This window comes from Pristis pectinata, chromosome 17, assembly GCF_009764475.1.
Source record: "Pristis pectinata isolate sPriPec2 chromosome 17, sPriPec2.1.pri, whole genome shotgun sequence".
Classification (NCBI taxonomy): domain Eukaryota; kingdom Metazoa; phylum Chordata; class Chondrichthyes; order Rhinopristiformes; family Pristidae; genus Pristis; species Pristis pectinata.
Genome location: NC_067421.1, coordinates 35,672,378 through 35,694,114, shown reverse-complemented (window position 1 = coordinate 35,694,114; position 21,737 = coordinate 35,672,378). Strand labels below are relative to the sequence as shown.

The 21,737-nt window shown below is 44.1% G+C and overlaps 1 protein-coding gene and 1 long non-coding RNA gene across 5 annotated transcripts in view; one reads left to right on the top strand and one right to left on the bottom strand.

Moving 5' to 3' along the window:
• Positions 1-21,737, bottom strand: part of LOC127579662 (seizure 6-like protein) — a 213,451-nt gene that overhangs the window by 18,531 nt on the left and 173,183 nt on the right. For both annotated transcript variants that reach the window (XM_052032610.1, XM_052032611.1), the window contains exons 11-12: positions 17,861-18,055; positions 9,593-9,784 (exon numbers count right to left, since the gene is read on the bottom strand). In XM_052032610.1, coding sequence (XP_051888570.1) covers positions 9,593-9,784; positions 17,861-18,055 — 387 coding nt within the window. The remainder of the gene's footprint in view (positions 1-9,592; positions 9,785-17,860; positions 18,056-21,737) is intronic.
• Positions 1-21,737, top strand: part of LOC127579663 (uncharacterized) — a 92,887-nt gene that overhangs the window by 18,652 nt on the left and 52,498 nt on the right. The window lies entirely within an intron of this gene.

Below are 21,737 nucleotides of genomic sequence, written 5' to 3'. Positions count from 1 at the left end.
GAAGGAAAATGGCATTGGATGGTAGGGCAAGTAGGAAGGGCCGACTGGCCTTCTCCTGCTTCTCGTTGTTTATTTTTAGGTTACGGTTGTTGCACATACGATCAGAAGAAGGCGATTTCGCTTGCTGAAATGGATGCAGTGCAATTGATCTCCCTCTAGCAACCTTTTAACATGCAATTCCTTTACGGCAACAGGAGATGGCAGCAAGAAGCTTTTCACTGACTCGGGTAGCGATTTGATAGCGACTGCATCAAAAGCATCAGGTTCATCTTAAACACTGCTAATTCCATAATCGTCTAGTTCCAGTTGCTATAACCTTTCTCTTGATTATTGCCACATTCTTTTGTGTTGGACACACATCATGGGCATTTGTAAAGTAAGCAGGTTTGCATTTATACAACACAGATCACATTCCTTTCAGCACACCCCACAGTGCTCTACTACCAGTGAGGTGGTCACTGTTGTAATATAGGAATCGTGGCAGCCAATTTATGCACAGCTGTCCCCTCAAACAGCAGTGTGATAATAAGATGACAATCTGGTTTTTGTTGTATGATTTTGAATTTTGGAAAAATATTGACTGGAATATTGGTTAGAACTCCCCTGCTCTCCTCCCAATCCTTTACATCCACTTGAAGTGAGAGACTGGTTCTCTCTTTAACATTTCATCTGATGGTGGGTACCGCCAACAGTGCAGCACACCCTCAGTACAGAACTGGACTGACAACCTCACGCTAGGATCTGCTGGCTATTGACTGAACACGAGGAATTTTCTGGAATTAGATCCTTCTTACAAATGGAGAGGAAGAGACGGAAAGGTAATGTTTGAGGATCCACTGACAGCTCAGTTCCTATTATCCTTCAGCCTTTTTCTCTCAGAAAAACTTAGTTACATATCCAACTTCTGCATGCAACATGTCTTGTTTCATTGTGCCGTCACGTTGAGCAGTATACCTTCAGTTTGCCTGACTGCTTGGAGTTATTAGTGAGTTTTTAACCTCCTCCTTTAAAATCAAACAGTTGATCAGAGCAATGGAATAAATTGTGATTAATTGCTTTCCCTGTAGGGGCACCACAGTGGTACAGCTGGTGAAGCGGCTGTCTCGTAGCTTCAGCAACCCAGGTTCAATCCTGACCCTGGTGCTGTCTGCATGGCGTTTGCACGTTCTCCCTGTGACCGTGTGGGTTTCCCCAAGGTGCACCAGTTACCTCCCACAAACCAAAGACTTGTAGGTTGGTAGGTTAATTGACCACCATAAATTACTCATAGTGTAAGTGGTAGAATCTGGGAACAGTTGATGAGAAAGTGGTGAGAATAATATAGGATTAGTGAGAAAGGGCGTTTGATGGTCGACATGGATATGATGGGCTGAAGGGCCTGTTTCCCTGCTGAATGAATCTATAATACTTCCAGGAACTCTTCATACAACCTTCAGCATTCAAGCATTAGTGTGGAACCCACCCCTTCCCCTCGCTGCTCCCAAGTTCCGCACATGTATGGCTTTCAGGGCAGAGAATATCCGTTGTGTCAGAGAAATAGTACAACCATGGTCTGCCTGACACTTAAACACTCAGTTCACCACAAGCTGGTTCAAGTCAAAAAGAAGCATTGTTTAGATAATGTTGACCAGTTGGCTTTGAAAGTGTATCTATGCTACTGCCCAAAAGACTTCCATTAGCCATGGATCAATTGACAGCTCCCATAGAACCATAGAAAAACTACAGCACAGAAAACAGGCCATTCGGCCCTTCTAGTCTGTGCCAAAACATTATTCGGCTAGTCCCATTTACCTGCCCCCAGCCCATACCCCTCCAGACCTCTCTCGTCCATGTATCTATCCAATTTACTCTTAAAAGTTAAGAGCGAGCCCGCATTTACCACATCAGATGGCCGCCCATTCCACACTCCCACCACTCTTTGAGTGAAGAAGTTCCCTCTAATGTTCCCCCTAAACCTTTCCCCTTTCACCCTAAGGCCATGTCCTCTCATACTTATCTCTCCTAATCTAGGTGGAAAGAGCCTACTTGCATTAACCCTGTCTATGCCCCTCATCATTTTATAAACCTCTATCATATCTCCCCTCATTCTTCTCCGCTCCAAGGAGTAAAGTCCTAACATGCTCAATCTTTCCTTATAACTCAAATCCTGAAGACCCGGCAACATTCTTGTAAATCTCCTCTGCACTCTTTCAATCTTACTGACATCCTTCCTGTAGTTCGGCGACCAGAACTGCACACAATATTCTAAATTTGGTCTCACCAATGACTTATACAACCTCACCAAAACATTCCAACTCCTATACTCAATACTTTGATTTATAAATGCCAGGATTCCAAAAGCCTTTTTTACAACCCTGTCTACCTGTGACTCTACTTTCAAGGAATTATGTATCTGAACTCCCAGATCCCTTTGTTCCTCCGCACTCCTCAGTGCCCTACCATTTACTGCGTGTGTCCTCCCTTGATTTGTCCTTCCAAAATGCAACACCTCACACTTGTCTGCATTAAATTCCATCTGCCATTTTCTGGACCATTTTTCCATTTGGTCCAGATCCCTCTGCAAGCTTTGAAAGCCTTCCTCACTGTCCACTACGCCTCCAATCTTAGCATCTTCCAGCCAGAAGTTTGTGGGTTCAAATCCCAATCCAGGTACTTGAGCACAAAATCTCGACTGTGCAATATTGAATGAGTTTTTACACCACCTACGCAGGCAGGTGGATGTAAAATTTCAGATGGCGCTACTTTCAGAGCAGAGCAGGGAAACTTCCCAGGTCTCCTGGCCAATATTTACATAATTAACACAGATAACTTAGTCTTCAGTTAAAACAGAAAATACTGGAAATACTCAGCAAATCAGTCAGTATGTGTGGAGAGATGGTAGGGGTGCAACTGGACTAGCAACTGGAGTTTTTGGCCATTGATCGAGAGATGCAAGTTCAAATCCCACCATAGAAGCTGGGGTATTTATCCAGACTTTATGTACTTAATGCAGTAAAGGTTGGATATGGCTTGTGTAAAGCATAAACCCGAATAGAGACCTGATTCACCTAATGAAATTTCTGTGTAATTAGCACACTAACATTTGTGCAGAAGCTTGCTGTGTGCAAATCGGCTGTTGCATTTCCTACCTAACGTCAGCAAAGGCACTGGAGAAGAGGCTCGTTGGCTGTCAAACACTTGGGAACATGCTAGGCAGTGAAAAGTACAATATCGATTCAAGTCTTCCTTTTAAATGACTTAATGTGGGAGGGCCAATAGCCACTTCACACTGCACACATTGCTACTGCATACATCTTGATGCCATCTGTCTCAGCTTGACTGGAACCTTGGTTTGTGACCAACAGCACATGAATTCAATGCACCAAATTATTTATCCTCGGAAAGACTTCTTAATTGCATAACGTTTTAATAATTGTGTCCTGAAATATGATGCTCAATAATTTCTGTACTATATTTGTCACATCATTTGAATAAATGTTTCAAAGATTTACGAATGCCTGCTCTGGGGGAGTTATTAACACAGTGGTCTGTTTGTTGATGTACTGTGGCTGTAACGTGTATGACAGTATCCTGTGGAGTACAGTGAACCTCTGGGATGGTCTCGGGTGCTGTTGTGCTGTTAGGCATGCTAGGTACGGTGTATGGAACCAATGTATCTGGCATCGACTGTGAGCCTGTCTGCAAAAGTGCACAGGTTACAAAACACACAATGTACTTGCTTTTCTATAGCGCCAGGGAATGGCTCGTAACACATTCACAGCAAAATCTTAACAATAAGCATCATTGTAAAGAAGATGCTGAAAGGTGAAAATCCTCAAACTCTTGATCCTAGTCAGATACTAGTAGTAGTCTTGGACTTGCCCAAATGCTCTACAGCTAATTAAATACCTTAGACAGGTAGTCAATGCTGTAATGTTATCTACTTGTTGGAAGTGGCAGTATCTACCTGACTCAGATTGTCAGTGTCTACCTGTTGCTTAGTGTCATCACTTATCTGTCAGTGTTGTTAGCTAACTGTCACAGTTTCAGTATCGACCTGTCACATGGTGCCACCATCTGCCTGTCGCAGTGCTGAACTTTACACAGCTCTTTGTGATAATGAAACACCTCATTAATATTAACCACCATATTAATTATCATTAATTCATATTCAAACGTTCATACCTGAACATTATTTTGATGAAGAACCGTTACTTCATACCTTGCAATAAGGCTTCTCTTTCCACTGCCCCGCTCACCCACCTCTCTCCTCGGAGATCACGTTAATAGTCTGGGAGGTGACATTGTTTCCTCCAGGTAATAGTTCTGATATTAACATTAATTATTCATATGCTCTGAGACTTTCTCAGAGAGAATCGACATTCAAAGATCTCACTCAAGTACATATTTTTCTGTATAGAAAGGTTCTTGTCTGATTTTTCACCCCACCATTTTACAGAAGTGTCAATTTTCAATTTGTCCACAGTTCAATATTTTACAGAGCAGCCTTTATTTATACAAATGGGTCATCAGGGAGGGGGACAATAACTCTACCATTATTTCTCATATTAGCATTCGTCTCCAGGGGACTAGAATATAAAAGCAAGGATATACCGCTGAGGCTTTATAAGGTGCATTTGGAATATTGTGAGCAATTTTGGGCCCCGTATCTAAGGAAGGATGTGCTGGCCCTGGAGAGGGTCCAGAGCAGGTTCACAAGAATGATCCTGGGAATCAAAGGCTTAACGCAGAGGAACGTTTGATGTCTCTGGGTCTGCACTTGCTGGAGTTCAGAAGGACAAGGGGGGGGATCTCCTTGGAACCTACCGAATACTGAAAGGCCTGGGTAGAGTGAAGGTGAAGAGGATGATTCTATCAGTGGGAGAGTCCAGGATCTGAGGGCACAGCCTCAGAATAAAGGGAAGTCCCTTTAAAACTTAAATGAAGAGGAATTTCTTCAGCCAGAGGGTGGTGAATCTGCGGAATTCGTTGCCAGAGAGGGCTGTGGAGGCCAAATCATTGAACATAGAACAGTACAGCACAGTACAGGCCCTTCAGCCCATGATGTTGTGCCAACCTATATGAACTTTATCCCCAATCTATCCCCCTCTCTACTTCACCTCTCAGAACCCTCTATTTTTCTTTCATCCATGTGCCTATCTAACAGTCTCTTAAATGACCCTATTGTATCGGCCCCTACCACCACCCCCGGCAGTGCGTTCCAGGCACCCACCACTCTCTGTGTAAAAACATCTCCCCTGAACTTTCCTCCACACACCTTAAATGGGTGACCTCTAGTATTGGCTATTACCACCCTGGGGAAAAGATGCTGGCTGTCCACTCTGTGCCTCTCATAATCTCATATACCTCTATCAAGTCTCCTCTCATTTTCCATCTCTCCAAGGAGAAGAGTCCAAACTTGCTCAGCCTCTCCTCTTAGGAGGTGTTCTCCAATTCAGGCAGCATTCTTGTAAATCTCTTCTGCACCCTCTCCAAAGCTTCCACATCCTTCCTATTGTGTGGCGACCAGAACTGAACACAATATTCCAGATGTGGTCTAACCAGGGTCTTATAGAGCTGCAACATTACCTCTCTGCTCTTGAACTCAATCCCCCAGCTAATGAAGGCCATCACACCATACACCTTTTTAACCACCTTATCAACTTGTGTGGCAACTTTGAGGGATCTATGTACTAGAACCCCAAGATCTCTCTGTTCCTCCACACTGCTAAGAATCCTGTCACTAACCATGTACTCTACCTTCAAGTTAGATCTTCTAAAGTGTATCACTTCATACTTCTCTGGTTTGAAGTCCATCTGCCACTTCTCTTCCCAGCTCTGCATCCTGTCAATATCCCACTGCAACCTACAACAACCTTCTGCACTATCTACTACACCCCCAACCTTCATGTCATCTGCAAACTTACCAACCCACCCTTCCACTTCCTCATCCAAGTCATTTGTAAAAAGCACAAAGAGCAGGGGGTCCCAGAACAGATCCCCGCGGAACACCACTAGTCACTGACCTCCAGGTCGAATACTCCCTCTCAATAACCACCCTCTGCCTTCTATGGGCAAGCCACTTCCGAATCCACTCAGCCAAATTTCCCATGGATCCCGTACCTCATGACCTTCTGGATGAGCCTACCATGGGGAACCTCGTCCAATGCCTTGCTAAAATCCATATATACCATATCCACTGCTCTACCTTCATCTATTTGTCTTGTCACTTCCTCGAGAAACTCTATTAGGCTTGTGAGGCACAACCTGCCCTTCACTGAGTGTATTGAGTGTAATTAAGCCAGAGATTGATAGGTTCTTGATTGGTAAGGAAGTTAAGCGTTATGGGGAGAAGGCAGGAGAATGGGGTTGAGAAAGAAAATCAGCCATGATTGAACGGTGGAGCAGGCTCGATAGGCCGAATGGCCTAATTCTGCTCCTATATCCTATGGTCTTATTACAACATAAAGCTGAAGCCACTCAGTTCATGAAGTCCAAGCCAATGTGCTGAGAAATGGGGAATTTTAATTCCCCAGCTGCTGTGCTGAGACTTGACCATATCTATCCAGTTCATCAGTTTAGCCCACACAGTTACTAGAGCAGGGGTATAACCACTATGCCAATTATGATGAGAAACCATTGCAAAATTCGCTCTCATGGAGAAAATGTCAAAAGGAGTACCTTGTAGGTGATTAATTGATTATATTTTTTTAAAACAGATTTAGGAATTCAATGGAACGAGGGAACAGAGTAAAGTTGTTGCATGGATACATTAGGCAATATCCAGGCAAGGTGAGCAAATAATTGCAGTCATTGAAAAGGCAATCACGATCCTTTCTTGTGGAACATCAAACATATAACCTAATAATAAGGAGGTTGTGTTGAATTTGTGCATGGTTATGTGCTATCTCAGTTATATTACTACATGCAGATTTTGGACTTCTGAGGAGTCTACAACCCAATGGTATGAACATTGAATTTTCCAGTTTCAGGTAACCCTTCCCTCCTGTGTTCCCCCCCCCCCCCCCCTCCTTCCAATCCACCTCTGGTCCCCTCATTTTTGTTCCCTTTTCCATACCCCTCTCCAGCAACCCCCTCCCCCATGTCCTATTTTTGTCCCCCTCCCCCTCCCAGTTCCATCCATCTGCTAGACACATACACACACACACACACACACACACACACACACACACACACACACTCCTCCCACCGTATACCCTCTATCTGCCCTTCGTCTCTCCCTTAATGGTTCCCGTAATCACCTTCTTTATCAGAATCCAGCACTTTTAGCCTTTGTGTATCTGCTTGTCGCCCTCCAGCTGGTCTCCGTCTCCGCCTTCACCATCCTCTTGCTTGGCTCCACCTGCCTCTTATTTTTCCCTTGTCTGCTCCCACCTATCGACCACCTGCTTCTGTCTCCCAAGTACCCCCCTCTCCCTCCCCCACCTGGCTCCATCTGCCCGTCATCCTTCATCCCTCCATAGTCCACCTATCACCTCCCGGTTCCTTTCTCACCACTCTGCCTCTCCTCCTTATACCTGCTAACTCCCCTCTCCACCTCTCAGTCCTGATGCAAGCTCTCGACCCGAAATGTTGACAATTTCTTTACCCTCACGGATACCGTTTGATCCGTTGAGTTCCCCCAGCAGTTCATCCAGTTTTTAGAAACTCAAATAGAAAGGACACGCAATAAATAGAAAAGTCCAGTGGAATTTTAAGCAGAATTTTTCATTGGGTTGCAGATTCAGAGAAGGGTTGGGAGGATGGCTTTAAAAGTTAAAGCTTTCTGTGTTATGAAGTTCAAGGGATATTTTGATGGAGGGGTTCAATTACATTTTTCCATTTATAAAGTGACTTTAATGTAGCCCAAAGCACTTCACTGGATTCACATCAAACAAAATGATATTGGCTGCAAGTTACAGAGGAAGATATGAGTGTGGTCAGAGAGGTACATTTTAATGAGTGTCTCATAGGAAAGAAAAGATCCAGAGATAGTGGTGAGGTTGAGGGAACGCTTTCTACACCTGCTGAAGCCATGGTCCCCTGTAGAATTAACAAGTACATTCAGAGAAGACCAAGTGGCCAGAATTAAAGGAGAGCAGATATCCCAGAGGTTCATAGGGCTGAAGATTACAGTGCAGGGAGGGCTGTGATTATGGCAGGATTTGAACGCCAATGTAGGAAGTTTAAAATTGAGGTGTTCCTTATGCAGAAGGCAATGAAGATCAAGAAGGGAGGGGTGATGGGTGAAGGGGAACTTGGTACGAGTTAGGTCAAAGGAGAGTAGAATAAGGGAGACTAGCCAGGAGTGAAATGGCCTGGTCAGATCTGGAGCAGCTATGATGAGGCAAGCTGTTTTCACCGATTGGTTGGATGGTGATGAGATGGCTTTGATATAAGAGAATTGTGGAAAGACTTAGTTGATGGAAAAAACAGTTAAATAGTATTCCTAAATTCCCTTCTGTGGGAATTAGAGAGAAATACCAAGGAGGTCAGAGAGATGAGGGATTAGAACCGATGGAAAAAACAATCACAGTGGGTTTGAAAGGCTCGGCTCTGTGGCTTCTGCATTCTAATTCATTCCTGAAAGTCAGCCACTGATACCAGAAGGATATGTGTAAAACATTGTAAATATATAGACATGGAACATGCAGCGCACAGACCAGATCTTACAGGAGCTTTATTGCCCTGAAGAATGCACCTCAAGCGATGGCATTCCTCTTGGTCACACAAGCACTAGAGATAACTTTGAAGTGGATCCTTAGCAGGGAATGGATGAAAAGGAATTGGCTCTCGTGCGATATAAGTTTTCAACCATCTATCTAGTTGCATCATTGGAACAAAAGGGAAATAGAAGGGGGACAAAGAGAGTAGGTTTGGGGAAGGGCGTCAGGAAGGGATGAGAAGGAGGTGAAGAGTTGGGGATAGAGTCGTACAGCATGGAAACAGACCCTCTGCCAGCAAACATCCATTTACACCCATCTGATACTGATCCCATTTTATTCTCCCCACGTTCCCATCAATTCCCTCCAGATTCTACCCCTCACCTACACACTATAGTTAATTCACAATGGCCAATTAACCCACCAACCTGCTCATCTTTGGGATGTGGGAGGAAACTGGAGCACCCAGAGGAAACCCACTTGGTCGCAGGGAGAACGTGCAAAGTCCATACAGACAGCACCTTAGGTCAGGATTGAACCCAGGTCACTGAAACTGTGCTGCCTGGAGGGGGAAAATGAGGGAGGATGGTGAGGGAGCCAATGGAGGAGCGGATGGGGTCATGGGGTAGGAGGGAGTAGAGGGAACAAGGAGGAAGGACGGAAAATTAGGGAAAGGGAGGAATAGAGAGAAGGGATGTTGGGAAGGGATAGGGAGGAGAGGGAGGGGAGTAGAATGGAGAAGGAAAGAGAGGCAGACAAATGGAGGGGGAGAACCTCCTGGCCAATTTTCTCCTCTCACTAGTTGAAATGAATTTCATGACCCTACCAGTGCCTTAGCTGTGATGAACAAAACCATGAGCTGTAATTATAAACTCTGTCCTTTAGATTTAAATTTTTCCTGACATGAGTTCAAACAACAATTATAAAATTCCTGAATTCCTTTGACTTACGTGCGCAGTGTGGTAGTTTCGATGTCCATAATGGGGTGCCAGTCTCACGGCTGTAGCAGGTCACCAGTGCATTTCCATCCAGTATAAAACCTGGGTCGCAGCTGAACTGTATTGTGGACCCCACCAGCAACTTAGTGTCTGAAATTGTGCGACTGGCGTGTTTCACGTCCCCAGGGTCTGTGCAGTACATTACTAGAGACAGTGAGAGAGAGAGAGGGAGGGAGAGAGCGACAGAGAGAGAAAGAGACAGAGAGATTGGTAGGGAGAGAGAGAGAGATAAGATATCTTTATTAGTCACATGTACATTGAAACACACAGTGAAATGCATCTTTTGCGTAGAGTGTTCTGGGGGCAGCCCGCAAGTGTCGCCATGCTTCCGGCGCCAACATAGCATTCCCACAACTCCCTAACCCGTATGTCTTTGGAATGTGGGAGGAAACCGGAGCACCCGGAGGAAACCCATGCAGACACACGGGGAGAACGTACAAGCTCCTTACAGACAGCGGCCGGAATTGAACCTGGGTCACTGGTGCTGTGATAGTGTTACTCTAATCACTACACTACCGAGAGGTTACAGTGCAATTATTCCATGAAGCAAAGTTTGCATTCATGGTCTTACAACATCCTTTTGTGCTTTGAAAACGAATGAAGTTTTTGTGTTGATGTCACTGTTGTTAAGTAGGAAATATGGCAGCCAAATCTTGACACAACAACCTCCCATAAGCAGTAATGTGGCAATGGCTAAATAATCTAATATTGATTAAGGGATAACTTTGACCCAGGAAAAATGTTCCCTGCTCTTCATGCTGAAACTGGATCATTTAAATCTACCTGACTGGGCAAATGGGACCTCAGTTCAAAATCTAAAAGACAACAGCTCTAAAAGTGCAGTACTCTCTCAGTACTACAACCAAGGTTTGTGTGCTCAATTCTCTGGAGTAGGACTCGAATCCATAACCTTCTGCCTCAGAGCAGAGGCCTGACCACACAATGAAAATGATCAACCAGACAGCTTTCACTGGAAGTATAATGAATTATACAATGGACAGCAATATAATCAACCTTTGAACGCAGTTATCGTTAAGAATAACGTATCATTTCACACATGGTTTAAAGCACGTTTCCACCAGATTGATGAGAAGAGACCATTTGAACCCTGCAACTTGCAGAGTATGTACAAGTTATCCTGCTGCTCTTTGATACCGCCGTGAATTCTCGATGGAAACATCTGTACAGATGTTGCTTGATCTCCAATGATAATCCATCCAAAGTCCACTCACACTTCCCTACTAGACCTCCTTGGCAAATTGGGGTCTGATAAACCTTCTGACCCTCTCCGCAGAGCTATAGCATGAGGTACTTAAGTTGGTAATGACGTCATTAGTAACATGCTGATAATTCCTGCTTGTGTAGCACCAGCCATTGGGAGGAAGAGGTGGAGGGAAGGGGAAGAGCTTAGAACTAAATTGTCTGATCTTCCTGCCTGTCGTTCTGCATGCTCCCTCTGCCATTGTCCCAATTTTTTGGGTCTCCAAAGAGGATTGAAGTTCCTCATGCCTTAATTGCTTTGCTAAATCCCAGCACCTTCTCTAAAGCCCAGACCTCCCTCCTTAAGTATGGTGCCCAGAATTAGATACAAGAATCCAATAAATTGAGGCTTAACTTTGGCATAGACTCCTTGTGTCTACACTCTCTGCCTCCATTGATCAAGCCTCTCTCTCGGTCTTTCTCCTTACATGGAAATATAGTAGTTTTATAGTTCTACTATCAATGGCTGCACATCCATATCTAAGAGGCATTTAGACATACACTTAAATAGGCAACACATAGAAGGATACAAGACCATAAGACATAGGAGCAGAATTAGGCCATTTGGCCCATCAAGTCTGCTCTGCCATTCAATCATGGCTGATTTATTTTTCCCTCTCAACCCCATTCTCCTGCCTTCTCCCCGTAACCTTTGACACCCTTACTAATCAAGAACCTATCAACCTCTGATTTAAATATACCCAATGACTTAGCCTCCATAGCTGTCTGTGGCAATGAATTCCACAGATTCATCACCCTCTGGCTAAAGAAATTCCTCCTCATCTCTGTTCTAATGAGACGTCCTTCTATTCTGAGGCAGTGCCCTCAGATCCTAGACTCTCCCACTGATGGAAACATCCTCTCCACGTCCACTCGATCCAGGCCTTTCAATATTTAGTAGGTTTCAATGAGATCCCCCCCTCATCCTTCTGGCTATAGATAGATATAACAGTACATCACAGAACAGGCCCTTCAGTCCACAATGTTGTGCCGACATAGCTATTCCCTCCTACCTACAGAATGCCCATATCCCTCTATTTTCCTCTTATTCACGTGTCCATCCAAGACTCTCTTAAAAGCCCCCAATGAATTTGCCTCCACCACCCTATCAGGCAATGCATTCCAGGCATCCACCACTCTCTCAGTAAAAAACATGCCCCTCATATCTGTTCTGAACCTACCCCCTCTCACCTTAAATGCATGCCCGCTGGTATTGGATCGCTCAATAATGGGAAAAAGATATTGTTTGTCCACCCTATCTATGCCCCTCATAATTTTATACACTTCCAACAGATCACCCCTCAGCCTCTGCCACTCCAGAGAAAAGAGCCCAAGTTTGCCCAGCTTCTCCTGATAGCACATGCCCTTCAATCCAGGCAGCATCCTAGTGAACCTCCTCTGCACCCTCTCTAAAGCCTCAACATCCTTCCTATAGTGAGGTGACCAGAATTGCATGCAATACTCTAAATACGGCCTAGCCAGTGTTAGGCTGCATATGGTCCTAATGTGGGCAAATGGGATTACTGTAGGTGGACGAGAAGGTCAGCATGAACGTTGTGGGCCATAGGGCCCATTGTTTTGCTGTATGCCTCTGTAACTTTTGCTGCAGCCGTCACTTTGCTCTTTCTTCCTACCCAATGCTGACTGGATTATGAAGAGATGCTCTCTTCGTCCTTTTCACCTCTCCCTGAGCCGTAGTTGCCGATCACTTTAATTCTTCATCCAACTCTGACCATAGAAAGCATCCTATCTGGATGCATCACGGCTTGGTACGGCAACTGCTCTGCCCAGGACCGCAAGAAACTGAAGAAAGTTGTGGACACAGCTCAGCGTGTCACAGAAACCAGCCTCTCCTCCTTGGACTCTGTCTTTACCTCTCGTTGTCTTGGTGAAGCAGCCAACATAATCAAAGACCCCACCCACCCGGGACATTCCCTCTTCTCTCCTCTTCCATCAGGTAGAAGATACAGGAGCCTGAGGGCACGTACCACCAGGCTTAAGGACAGCTTCTACCCCACTGTGATAAGACTATTGAATGGTTCCCTTATACAATGAGATGGACTCTTGACCTCACGATCTACCTTGTTGTGACCTTGCACCTTATTGCACTGCACTTTCTCTGTAGCTGTGACACTTTGCTCTGTACTGTTATTATTTTTACCTGTACTACATCAATGCACTCTGTATTAACCCAATATAACTGCACTGTGTAATGAATTGACCTGTACGATCGGTATGCAAGACAAATTTTTCACCTGCTTTACCTGTGGCTTCCCGCATTCTTCCAATAAGGTGCAATGTAAGCCTGAGGACCAACAACTCTCCTTCAGTCTGAGTACTTTGTACCCTTCTTGACTCAATATTGAACTCGAGAACTACAGGTAAATCACTTCCTCTCTCTGAACCAGCTAGTTCTGCTGTAGCTCATTCATCTGTGATATTTACGCAGTTTGTCTCTCTCCACAAACACTGCCTGATCTGTTGGGCATTTCTACAGCTCTGACCTGAATTTCTCAGCTTTTACGTGTATCTCTGTTTGTTCTCTCTCAAACACCCCTCGTTAATCCATCAACTAAAGGGGCTCATCAACAGTTTGTCACCATGGCAGTCCTGGCCCTTCCCTTTCAGAGCTACAGCCTTTGTCTGAGCCTTCAACAATAGCTAACACGAGGGGACATAATTTTAAGGAGATTGGAGGAAGGTATAAGGGGGATGTCAGGGGTAAGGTTTCTTACACAGGGAGTGGTGGGTGCATGGAACGCACTGCCGGCGGAGGTTGTGAGGGCAGATACATTAGGGACATTTAAGAGACTCTTAGATAGACACGTGAATGATAGAAAAATAGGGGGCTATATGGGAGGGAAGGGTTAGATAGATCTTAGAGCAGGATAAAATGTCGGCACAACATTGTGGGCCGAAGGGCCTGTACTGTGCTGCAGTGTTCTATGTTCTATGTTCTTCCCTCCCCCACTCTCTCTACAATGTAAAACTAATTTGCTTTCCTGCTTCCCCAATTCTGATAAAGAGCCTTCAACCTGAAACATCAGCTCTGTTCCTTTCTGCACAGATGCTGCCTGACCTGCTGAGTGTTTTCGGCATTATCTGTTTTTATTTCAGATTTCCACCATCTGCATTTTTTTTGATTTTCAGCCTCTTAGCCTCTAAATTGACAATCCATTTCAATATCTTGCAAGTCCCAATGAGGTCACCTTTGAACTCAAGGGTGTGCAGGTCAATTTTACTCAATCTTTCTTTGTAGGACAATTCCCTCATCTAGTTACAACATAAAATATATCCATCTGCAAGGCAGTCAAGGATAGAGCATCATGGCAGTGGGAAATTGCCTCAGGAGTGCCTGTCTCTACATGTTATTAACATGCATTGTAATATCCTCGTGATTCCTAGATCAGCTGTAGACTGTGAACGCAAGAAAACCAGCAGGAACAGCCCTCATGGACCTAAACTGTTTTTTCTATTCATTACCTTATGCTTGAACCATGTAATAATTCAAAATGATTATTGGCAGTGCCACTGAACATGCCTACAGCATTGGGGAGTTATTCAAGACTCATTAGTCCTGTGTGCTCTTGAGGTACTTAACGTGATTGACCACGGATCTTGGCTTCCAAAGAGAACTCTATTGAAGTACTACCTAACCACAACCCAACTGCATTGAATAACACATTGCATTTTTCCATTTTCCCTCTGCACACAAGAAGCCTTTCTTACTGTTATTCCTGAAGGCGTTGACAAGCGACAGAATCACAGTTAACACCCCACACAATTATATTGCAAGCCTGGATTTCATTTTTGTCCTTTGTAGTATTATCTGCACCCTGTTACACATCCCAAGTCAAGTGCAGTTTGTTTAATCTCTTTACCACTTGATGCGAGTGAGATTACAAGCCATTCGAATGAATTAGGGCCATAGTGATTGTGTTAACATGGTGTCACTTCGGCAGCAAACTTAGGCATTCATCCCCCCCATTGCTGCTCCACAACAGTTGCAGGCAGTGGGATTGGGGTGGGTGGTGGGTGGTAGGTGTGGGGAAGACTGTCTACAAAAGACACTGCAGCAACCCAAGGCATTTTCAACAGCACCTCCCTAGAACATGACCTCCACCACCTCGAAAGGGAACAGGGTGGGTGGCTGGGAGCTCCACCACTTGTAAGTTTCCATCAATAGCATTCTGCAAAGGGATAGAACATAGAGCAGTACAAAGAGGAACAGGCCCTTCGGCCCACGATGTCTGTGCTGAACACGACGCTGAATTAAACTAAATCTCTTTTGCCTGCACATGATCTATATCCCTCCATTCTCTGCACATTCATCCGCCTATCTAAGAGCCTTTTAAATGTCTCTATCATATTTGCCTCCACTACCACAGCCTCTCACCTTGAATGCAGCCCTCTAGTATTAGACTGGGAAAAAGAACCTGTCTACGCCTCTCATAATCTTATAAACTTCTATCAGGTCTCCCCTCAGTCTCCGTCACTCCAGAGAAAACAACACAAGCTTGTCCACCCTCTCCTTATAGCACATGGCCTCTAATCCAGGCAGCATCCTGGTGAACCTCTTCTGCACCCTCTGCAAAGCCTCCACATCCTTCCTAAAATGGGGCCAGAATTGAATGCAATACTCCAGATACAAAAGCTAGGCATAACAGGTTTTTGTAAATGTTCTAAAAACCATTTACTGGCCTATAGTGTATTAACTGCCTTTGACCCTTTTCATAGAAGATCTCCTATCCTTCTTATGCTTGGATGGACTGCCAGATCCACCAGCTGCGAGCACAGCACTGCTATAAGCAGTTCACATTCATCTTGCTGAAGCATATGCTTGTGTTATCCATCACATTTATATCGTCTGTCACCATGGCAGAATGATGGATTGCTTGTGGAGTCTAAACAATAGTTCATTTTGGATATGGCTAGTGCCATACCTTCTTGGCACCGGAAATAGTTTTGTTCGGAAGAAAAAGGGGGGTAGTAGGTAATACCTTTGACAATAGTTCTGTCAAAAATCTTTCCAGTTTTTACCCAAGAATGTACCTCTGCCCAGTGATCCATAAAGTATTCGTCATAAGCTTGACACTGGATAACAATTCCCCAGCGCTGCAAACCTTACTTTTAAAAAGCACATCCACCTACACACTGATTAAAATACAGACGTACAAGTCATCGTTGATCCATGGTCGTAAGGTGCAAAAACTGACAGGAAGGTGATTATTTATTCAGGAAGTTTAACTGTACCTTCAGTACATTGGGAGTGAAAATATGTCAGATGTTGCAGTGTGCACCAAATCCACGTCACATTCGGTTACTCACGGAATCACAGCATGTTACAGCACTGAAGGAGGCCATTCAGCCCACTGTGTCCTGACGAGAAGGGAGCCAGTGACTATTCCCCCTTCCCAGCTCTGTACAAAACCCAGCAGGTTACAGCAGTTCAAGTGGTGATCCAGATATTTTCTAAACACGATGAGGGTTTCTGCCTCATTACTCTTTCAGGCAGAGGTTTCCAGGCCCTCACTGTCCTTTGGGTAAAAATAAAATTGCCCCAATACCCCCTCTAACTCTGCTACCTATTAGCGTAAATCTATTTCTCCTTGTTAATGGCTTCTTTGCCATGAGAAATAGATCTTTTCTGTTCATCCTGTCTAGGCCTAGCATCATCTGTACATGTCCACTGACAAAGGTGGATGGTAATGCAGTGGATATATTACTGGATCAACAGAGTTCTGGACCATTGATCCCGAGACATGAGTTCAAATCCCTGCATGGCAGCAATTTCAAGTAATTAAATAACTGTGGCTGATAATCCAGTAATTTAACCATTATGTTAATGTACACTTTTGTTAATGGACCAGTACAGAATTATCCCAGGCCAGAAAATAAGAGCAGGAGTAGGCCAATTAACTCCTGTAGCCTGCCTGCCATTCAATATCTTCATGGTTGGTCTACACTGGCCTCAACTCCTCTTCTGTGCCAGTTCCCCATAGCCCTCAATTCCTCCATCTTTCAGACATTTATCTATCTCCACCTTAAATATCTCAAATGATCCAGCCTCCACAATCCTTGGGGGCAGAGAATTCTGAAGATTCCCTACCCTCTGAGAGAAGTTGTTTCTACACACCTCAGAAATGAGCAGCTTCTTATTTTGTAGCTATGTCCCCTTGTTCCTGACTCTCCCAACAGTTGAACCATCTCAACATCTACCCTGTCAAGCTGCCTTAGGATCTTATATGTCTGAATAAAGTCACCTCTCATTCTTCTAAACTGCGAGGAATACAAACCCAATAAGGATATTGTCTACTGTTTTTTGTCTACTTGTCTACTTTTTTTACTAAGCAAACCTATGGCAGGTGCCAAGATACTGCACTGACATTGTATTCAAAATGAACTGTGGTTTAGACTCCACAAGCAATTCATCATTTTGATACATGACTAACAATGTATTTATGATCATGACCATGAAACCCGGAGACACAAGAGACTGCAGATGCTGGAATCTAGAGCAACACACAATCTGCTGAAATGAGAGAGAGATTGAGAGAGTGAGAGAGAGAGAGAGAGCAGCGAGAAAGCATCTCACAGACCTCCTGTCGGAGAGACAGACGCTACTTGACTTGCTGAGTTCCTCTAGCAGATCGTTTGTTGATCCATGAAACCTATATGGCTCAGTATTGTCCTTCAGGGAAGAAAATTTGTGGTTCTAACTAGTGTTAGCCTATATCTGAATCTAGAGTCATCAGTATGGTTGACTCTTAACTGTGCTCTTAGTTCATGGGTAATTAGGATGGACAATAAAATGCAGAGATGTTCAGTAACATCCACATCCTGTGAATTAGTTAATAAATAAGATCCTAGTACCATTTTGTTTAGAACTGCCGAGGTATTACTATTATATTGCTGCATTACTCTTGTTATTAACCTTCACCTTAACAATGGACCACTTACTTTTCTCACAGAATGGAGGATCACTGCTCCAAGTGAGATCCCACTGGCAAGTGAGGGTGTCGCTTCCTAGGATGTCATATCCTGGGTCACACTGATAGGTTATCATGGTTCCTCGGACCATTTCTCTGTGGGAAGTGGTTTTCCAGCCATTGGGAATCTCGGGAAGGTCTGAGCAGGTATCATTCCGAGAGACCTCTGTAAGAAGAGAAGACAACTGTTGGGATCAGAAACCCAAAGGTTGAGTCATTGAGTAAACCATCCTTCCTTAATACAGCAAAGGAGGAGGACATTCGGCCCATCTGGTCCATACTGGATCAATCCCCCTTGGTCTCATTTCTCTTCTCCTTATTTGTTTGTAGGTTTGTGATTGATTCTCTCTCACATACCCATTAATTCCCCTTTGAGTCTTGAGTCACTACCTCCACTCAGGAGTGATTTACAGCAGCCAATTAACTTACCAGTATGTTTCTGTGGAAGGAGACCAGAGCACCCAGTGGAAACCAATACCTGTCACAGGGGGAACATGCAAACTCCACACAGGCAGTCCCCAAGGATAGGATCGAACCGGGTCCCTGGAGCAGTGAGGCTGCAGTGCTAACAGCTGTGCTACCATGCCACCTATCTTGTCCCTTTACCTTCTTGTCCCATATTGAAGTTCCTTGCTGGGATGCGATTCCACACTTTGTCAACCATGCACTCTCACTGCAGTTATGAGGTCCTGAGCTCAAGCCCCAGTCCAGAGACTGGAGCACGTAATATACCATCCAGTGTGGTACTGAGGGAGCTAGAGATGCCGCCTTTCAAACAAAAAACAGGGCCCCCATTTGCCTTCTCAAATTACACCAAATCTCAAAGCATTTTTCCAAACAAGGACAGCGGAGACTAGGAGAATCAGGTGGTAAAGTGTCTGGAAGTACAGGATTAACTGTGTCCCAATGATTGTCTGAGGCAAGATGATATATTTAGTATCACTGCATGTGTCCTCTGTCTCTTATCAATACTTGGTGCTTCATCCTGAAACAGATCCACAGGATGCTTGAGACTGCTTTATTTCCATCAATGGTTGGGTCAGGTATGGAAAAAATGATCTCCTTGGCCTTGGTCAGTTTCTGTTTGGCTTTGGTCAGGTTGGGTTTTAATTGTAACTGAGCAGTCCTCTGCAAGGAATGAGAGACTTGGAAGCAGTGGTAGGCCATTTGACCCCTGCTCCCCTAACCAATAGGATCATGGCTGATCCCATGGTTAAAAATCCACTTTCTCATGTTTCCTTGGATTCCCCCAGAGTCCAAAAATCCACTGACCTTAGTTAATTAACAACTGGGAACCCACAACAAAGTAATGGTTTGCATTAACCGCCACTGCCAAAATACTACCTCATTGAAGTGAATGGGTTTGAATTTTCCACTGACTGGCAAGCTGCCCGAGTTCACTGTCCACTAGTCCTTGAAACCCACTCATTACTGGAGCGGGACCCCGGCCTTGGGCTGATTGGCGAACCCACCACAGCACTGGGCCTTTCTGAGCATCAGTGATAGGCCTTGCCCAGCATTGTTTTCACAGCTGGTTAAGCCACTCCCCAGATGAATGTTCCTGAGAAGAAATAACATTTTTTAAAACAAATTTCAAACAAATGTACCTTAGAATCAACCCAAGTAAATTAAAAACAAATGGAAATTATCGTGTATATATGCCCCTGAGTGCAGCAGTTTCTTCTCACTCTGGACTGAGATGGGGAGAAACTTCTTCACCTAGAGGGTGGTGAACCTTGGGAATTCTCGACCCAAGAGAGCTGTGGAGGCTCAGATGCCAAGTATATTCAGGACAATGATGAATAATGTTTAAGGGAATCCAGAACTATGGAGTTATGCAGGAATGTGGCACTGAGGTCAAAGCTCAGGTACAATCTAATTGAATGGCAGAGCAGGTTTGATGGCAAATGGCCTACTCCTGCTTCTATTGCTTGTGTTTTTATGGTTCTTATTTGCTTGGGATGTGCAAGATGCCATTGTTTCTTTTAATGCATTATCGCAGTGTGGATTAGAATGGTATTGGTTTATCATTGTCGCATGTACCCAGATACAGTGAAAAGCTTTTTGTTTAGTGCACCATCCAGATTGATAGTGCCATCTACAAGTACATTGAGGTAGTAAAAAGAAAACAGAATGCAGAATATAGTGTTGCAGTTACAGAGAAAGTGCAGTGCAGGCAGACAAATAAAGTGCAAGGGCCACTACGAAGTGGATTGGAAGATCAAAATAATTTTGTACTATAAATTACAAAATAAATAAATAGTGGAATTTTGCACTGTACTGCTGCCACAAAACTACAAATTTCACGATTTATAAGTCTGTGATAACAACCTGACTCTGATTCTGATTCAAAAGTTCATGTTTTAGCACATGAGAGGTCCATTCAAGAGTCTCATAGAAGCTGTCCTTGAGTCTGGTGGTACAGGCTCTCAGGCTTTTGTATCTTCAGCCCAACAAGAGAGGGGAGAAGAGAGAATGACCGGGGTGGGAGGGAACCTTGATTATGTTGGCTGCTTTCTCAATGCAGTGGGAAGTGGAGATGAAGCCAGTGGAGGGGAGGCTGGTTTTCATGATGGACTGGGCTGTGTTCACGACTCTCTGCAATTTTTTGTGGTCTTGGGCAGAGCAGTTGCCATATCAAGCTGTGATGCATCTGGATAGTATGTTTCCTATGGTGCATCTATAAAAATTAGTAAGTCTTTGGGAACATGCCAAATTTCCTTTACTTTTGGCCTTTAATGCTCCTAATTCTGGAACAATATGTCATTAGTGCCTCTTTCACAACTCTTCTATACTGCCTTAAGGATACGTTCTAGATCCTGTATTAACTTGTGGATATTTCTCCATGGATTAGTTCTACGATCTAGTAAATTGTAGACAGAGTCAATGGAGGGGAGGCTGGTTTGTGTGATGCACTGGACCGTGTTCACAACTCTCTGCAGTTTCTTGCAAATGGCAATGGAAACTTTCTCATGCGTAGAGATCGTTGGCAATGGCTCAGCACTTAACTAAACAATGCAACTTGGTACAATGCGATAAAGACCAAAAAGGCTCTACGGTCAACGAAGGGCTCATTCTGAGGTAATTTATGTACAGTCAGAGGACTAAAGTTGGCTGCAATGCAACTTGGCTGAGAAAGATTGTGAGATAAAGAATTGGTGGGGTTTCTAACTCCTACCATTTGCTGTCAGATAAGGATCGTGCCAGGCTCGGTGCCTTTTGTGTGAAATGCCTCACTGCAGCAAGCCACAAGTGGAAGTGATGGAGACCTGGGAGATCTGTTGAATCTTTCTTCAGCAGTGTCTCCGGGAGAGGAGGGGAGGAAAATGAAGATGCTATTGAGTGAAAATGAAGCAGAATGAAAAGCAGTGGGTGTCTGGCTGTGTTTCTGAAGTCGTAATTTAATCCTCTGCCTTCACTCCTTCTCATAAATCACTCAGGCTTCACTGTGCATGTTTATATCAGAGCAGCCAAGACTAAATTAGTATCTTACACATCATTGCCAACAAATTTACTGTCCTGTAATTATACAGTTTAAAAATGTGCATGAATGATTTAATTTAATTGAAGCCCTTGGATGTGTTTATATGCTGTATCTAAGTTATCACTGGTGTGAATGTGTTAAAAATACTCACCTGACAAGAAAATGGACAGTTCCAATTACCAAGTGAAGAGAATCTCTCAGGGAACCACATATTATATGCAAATGGCACCAGATGATTTTCTCAACAAAGAGATAATTCTGTTTTCTCCAGTCTTTTTCCTATCGCCTATTAGAAGATGCAACGGAGAAGGGGGGCATTGTCCTCGTGTTGAGTCTTTGGAGTTGTGAAAGAAAGTACAAACAG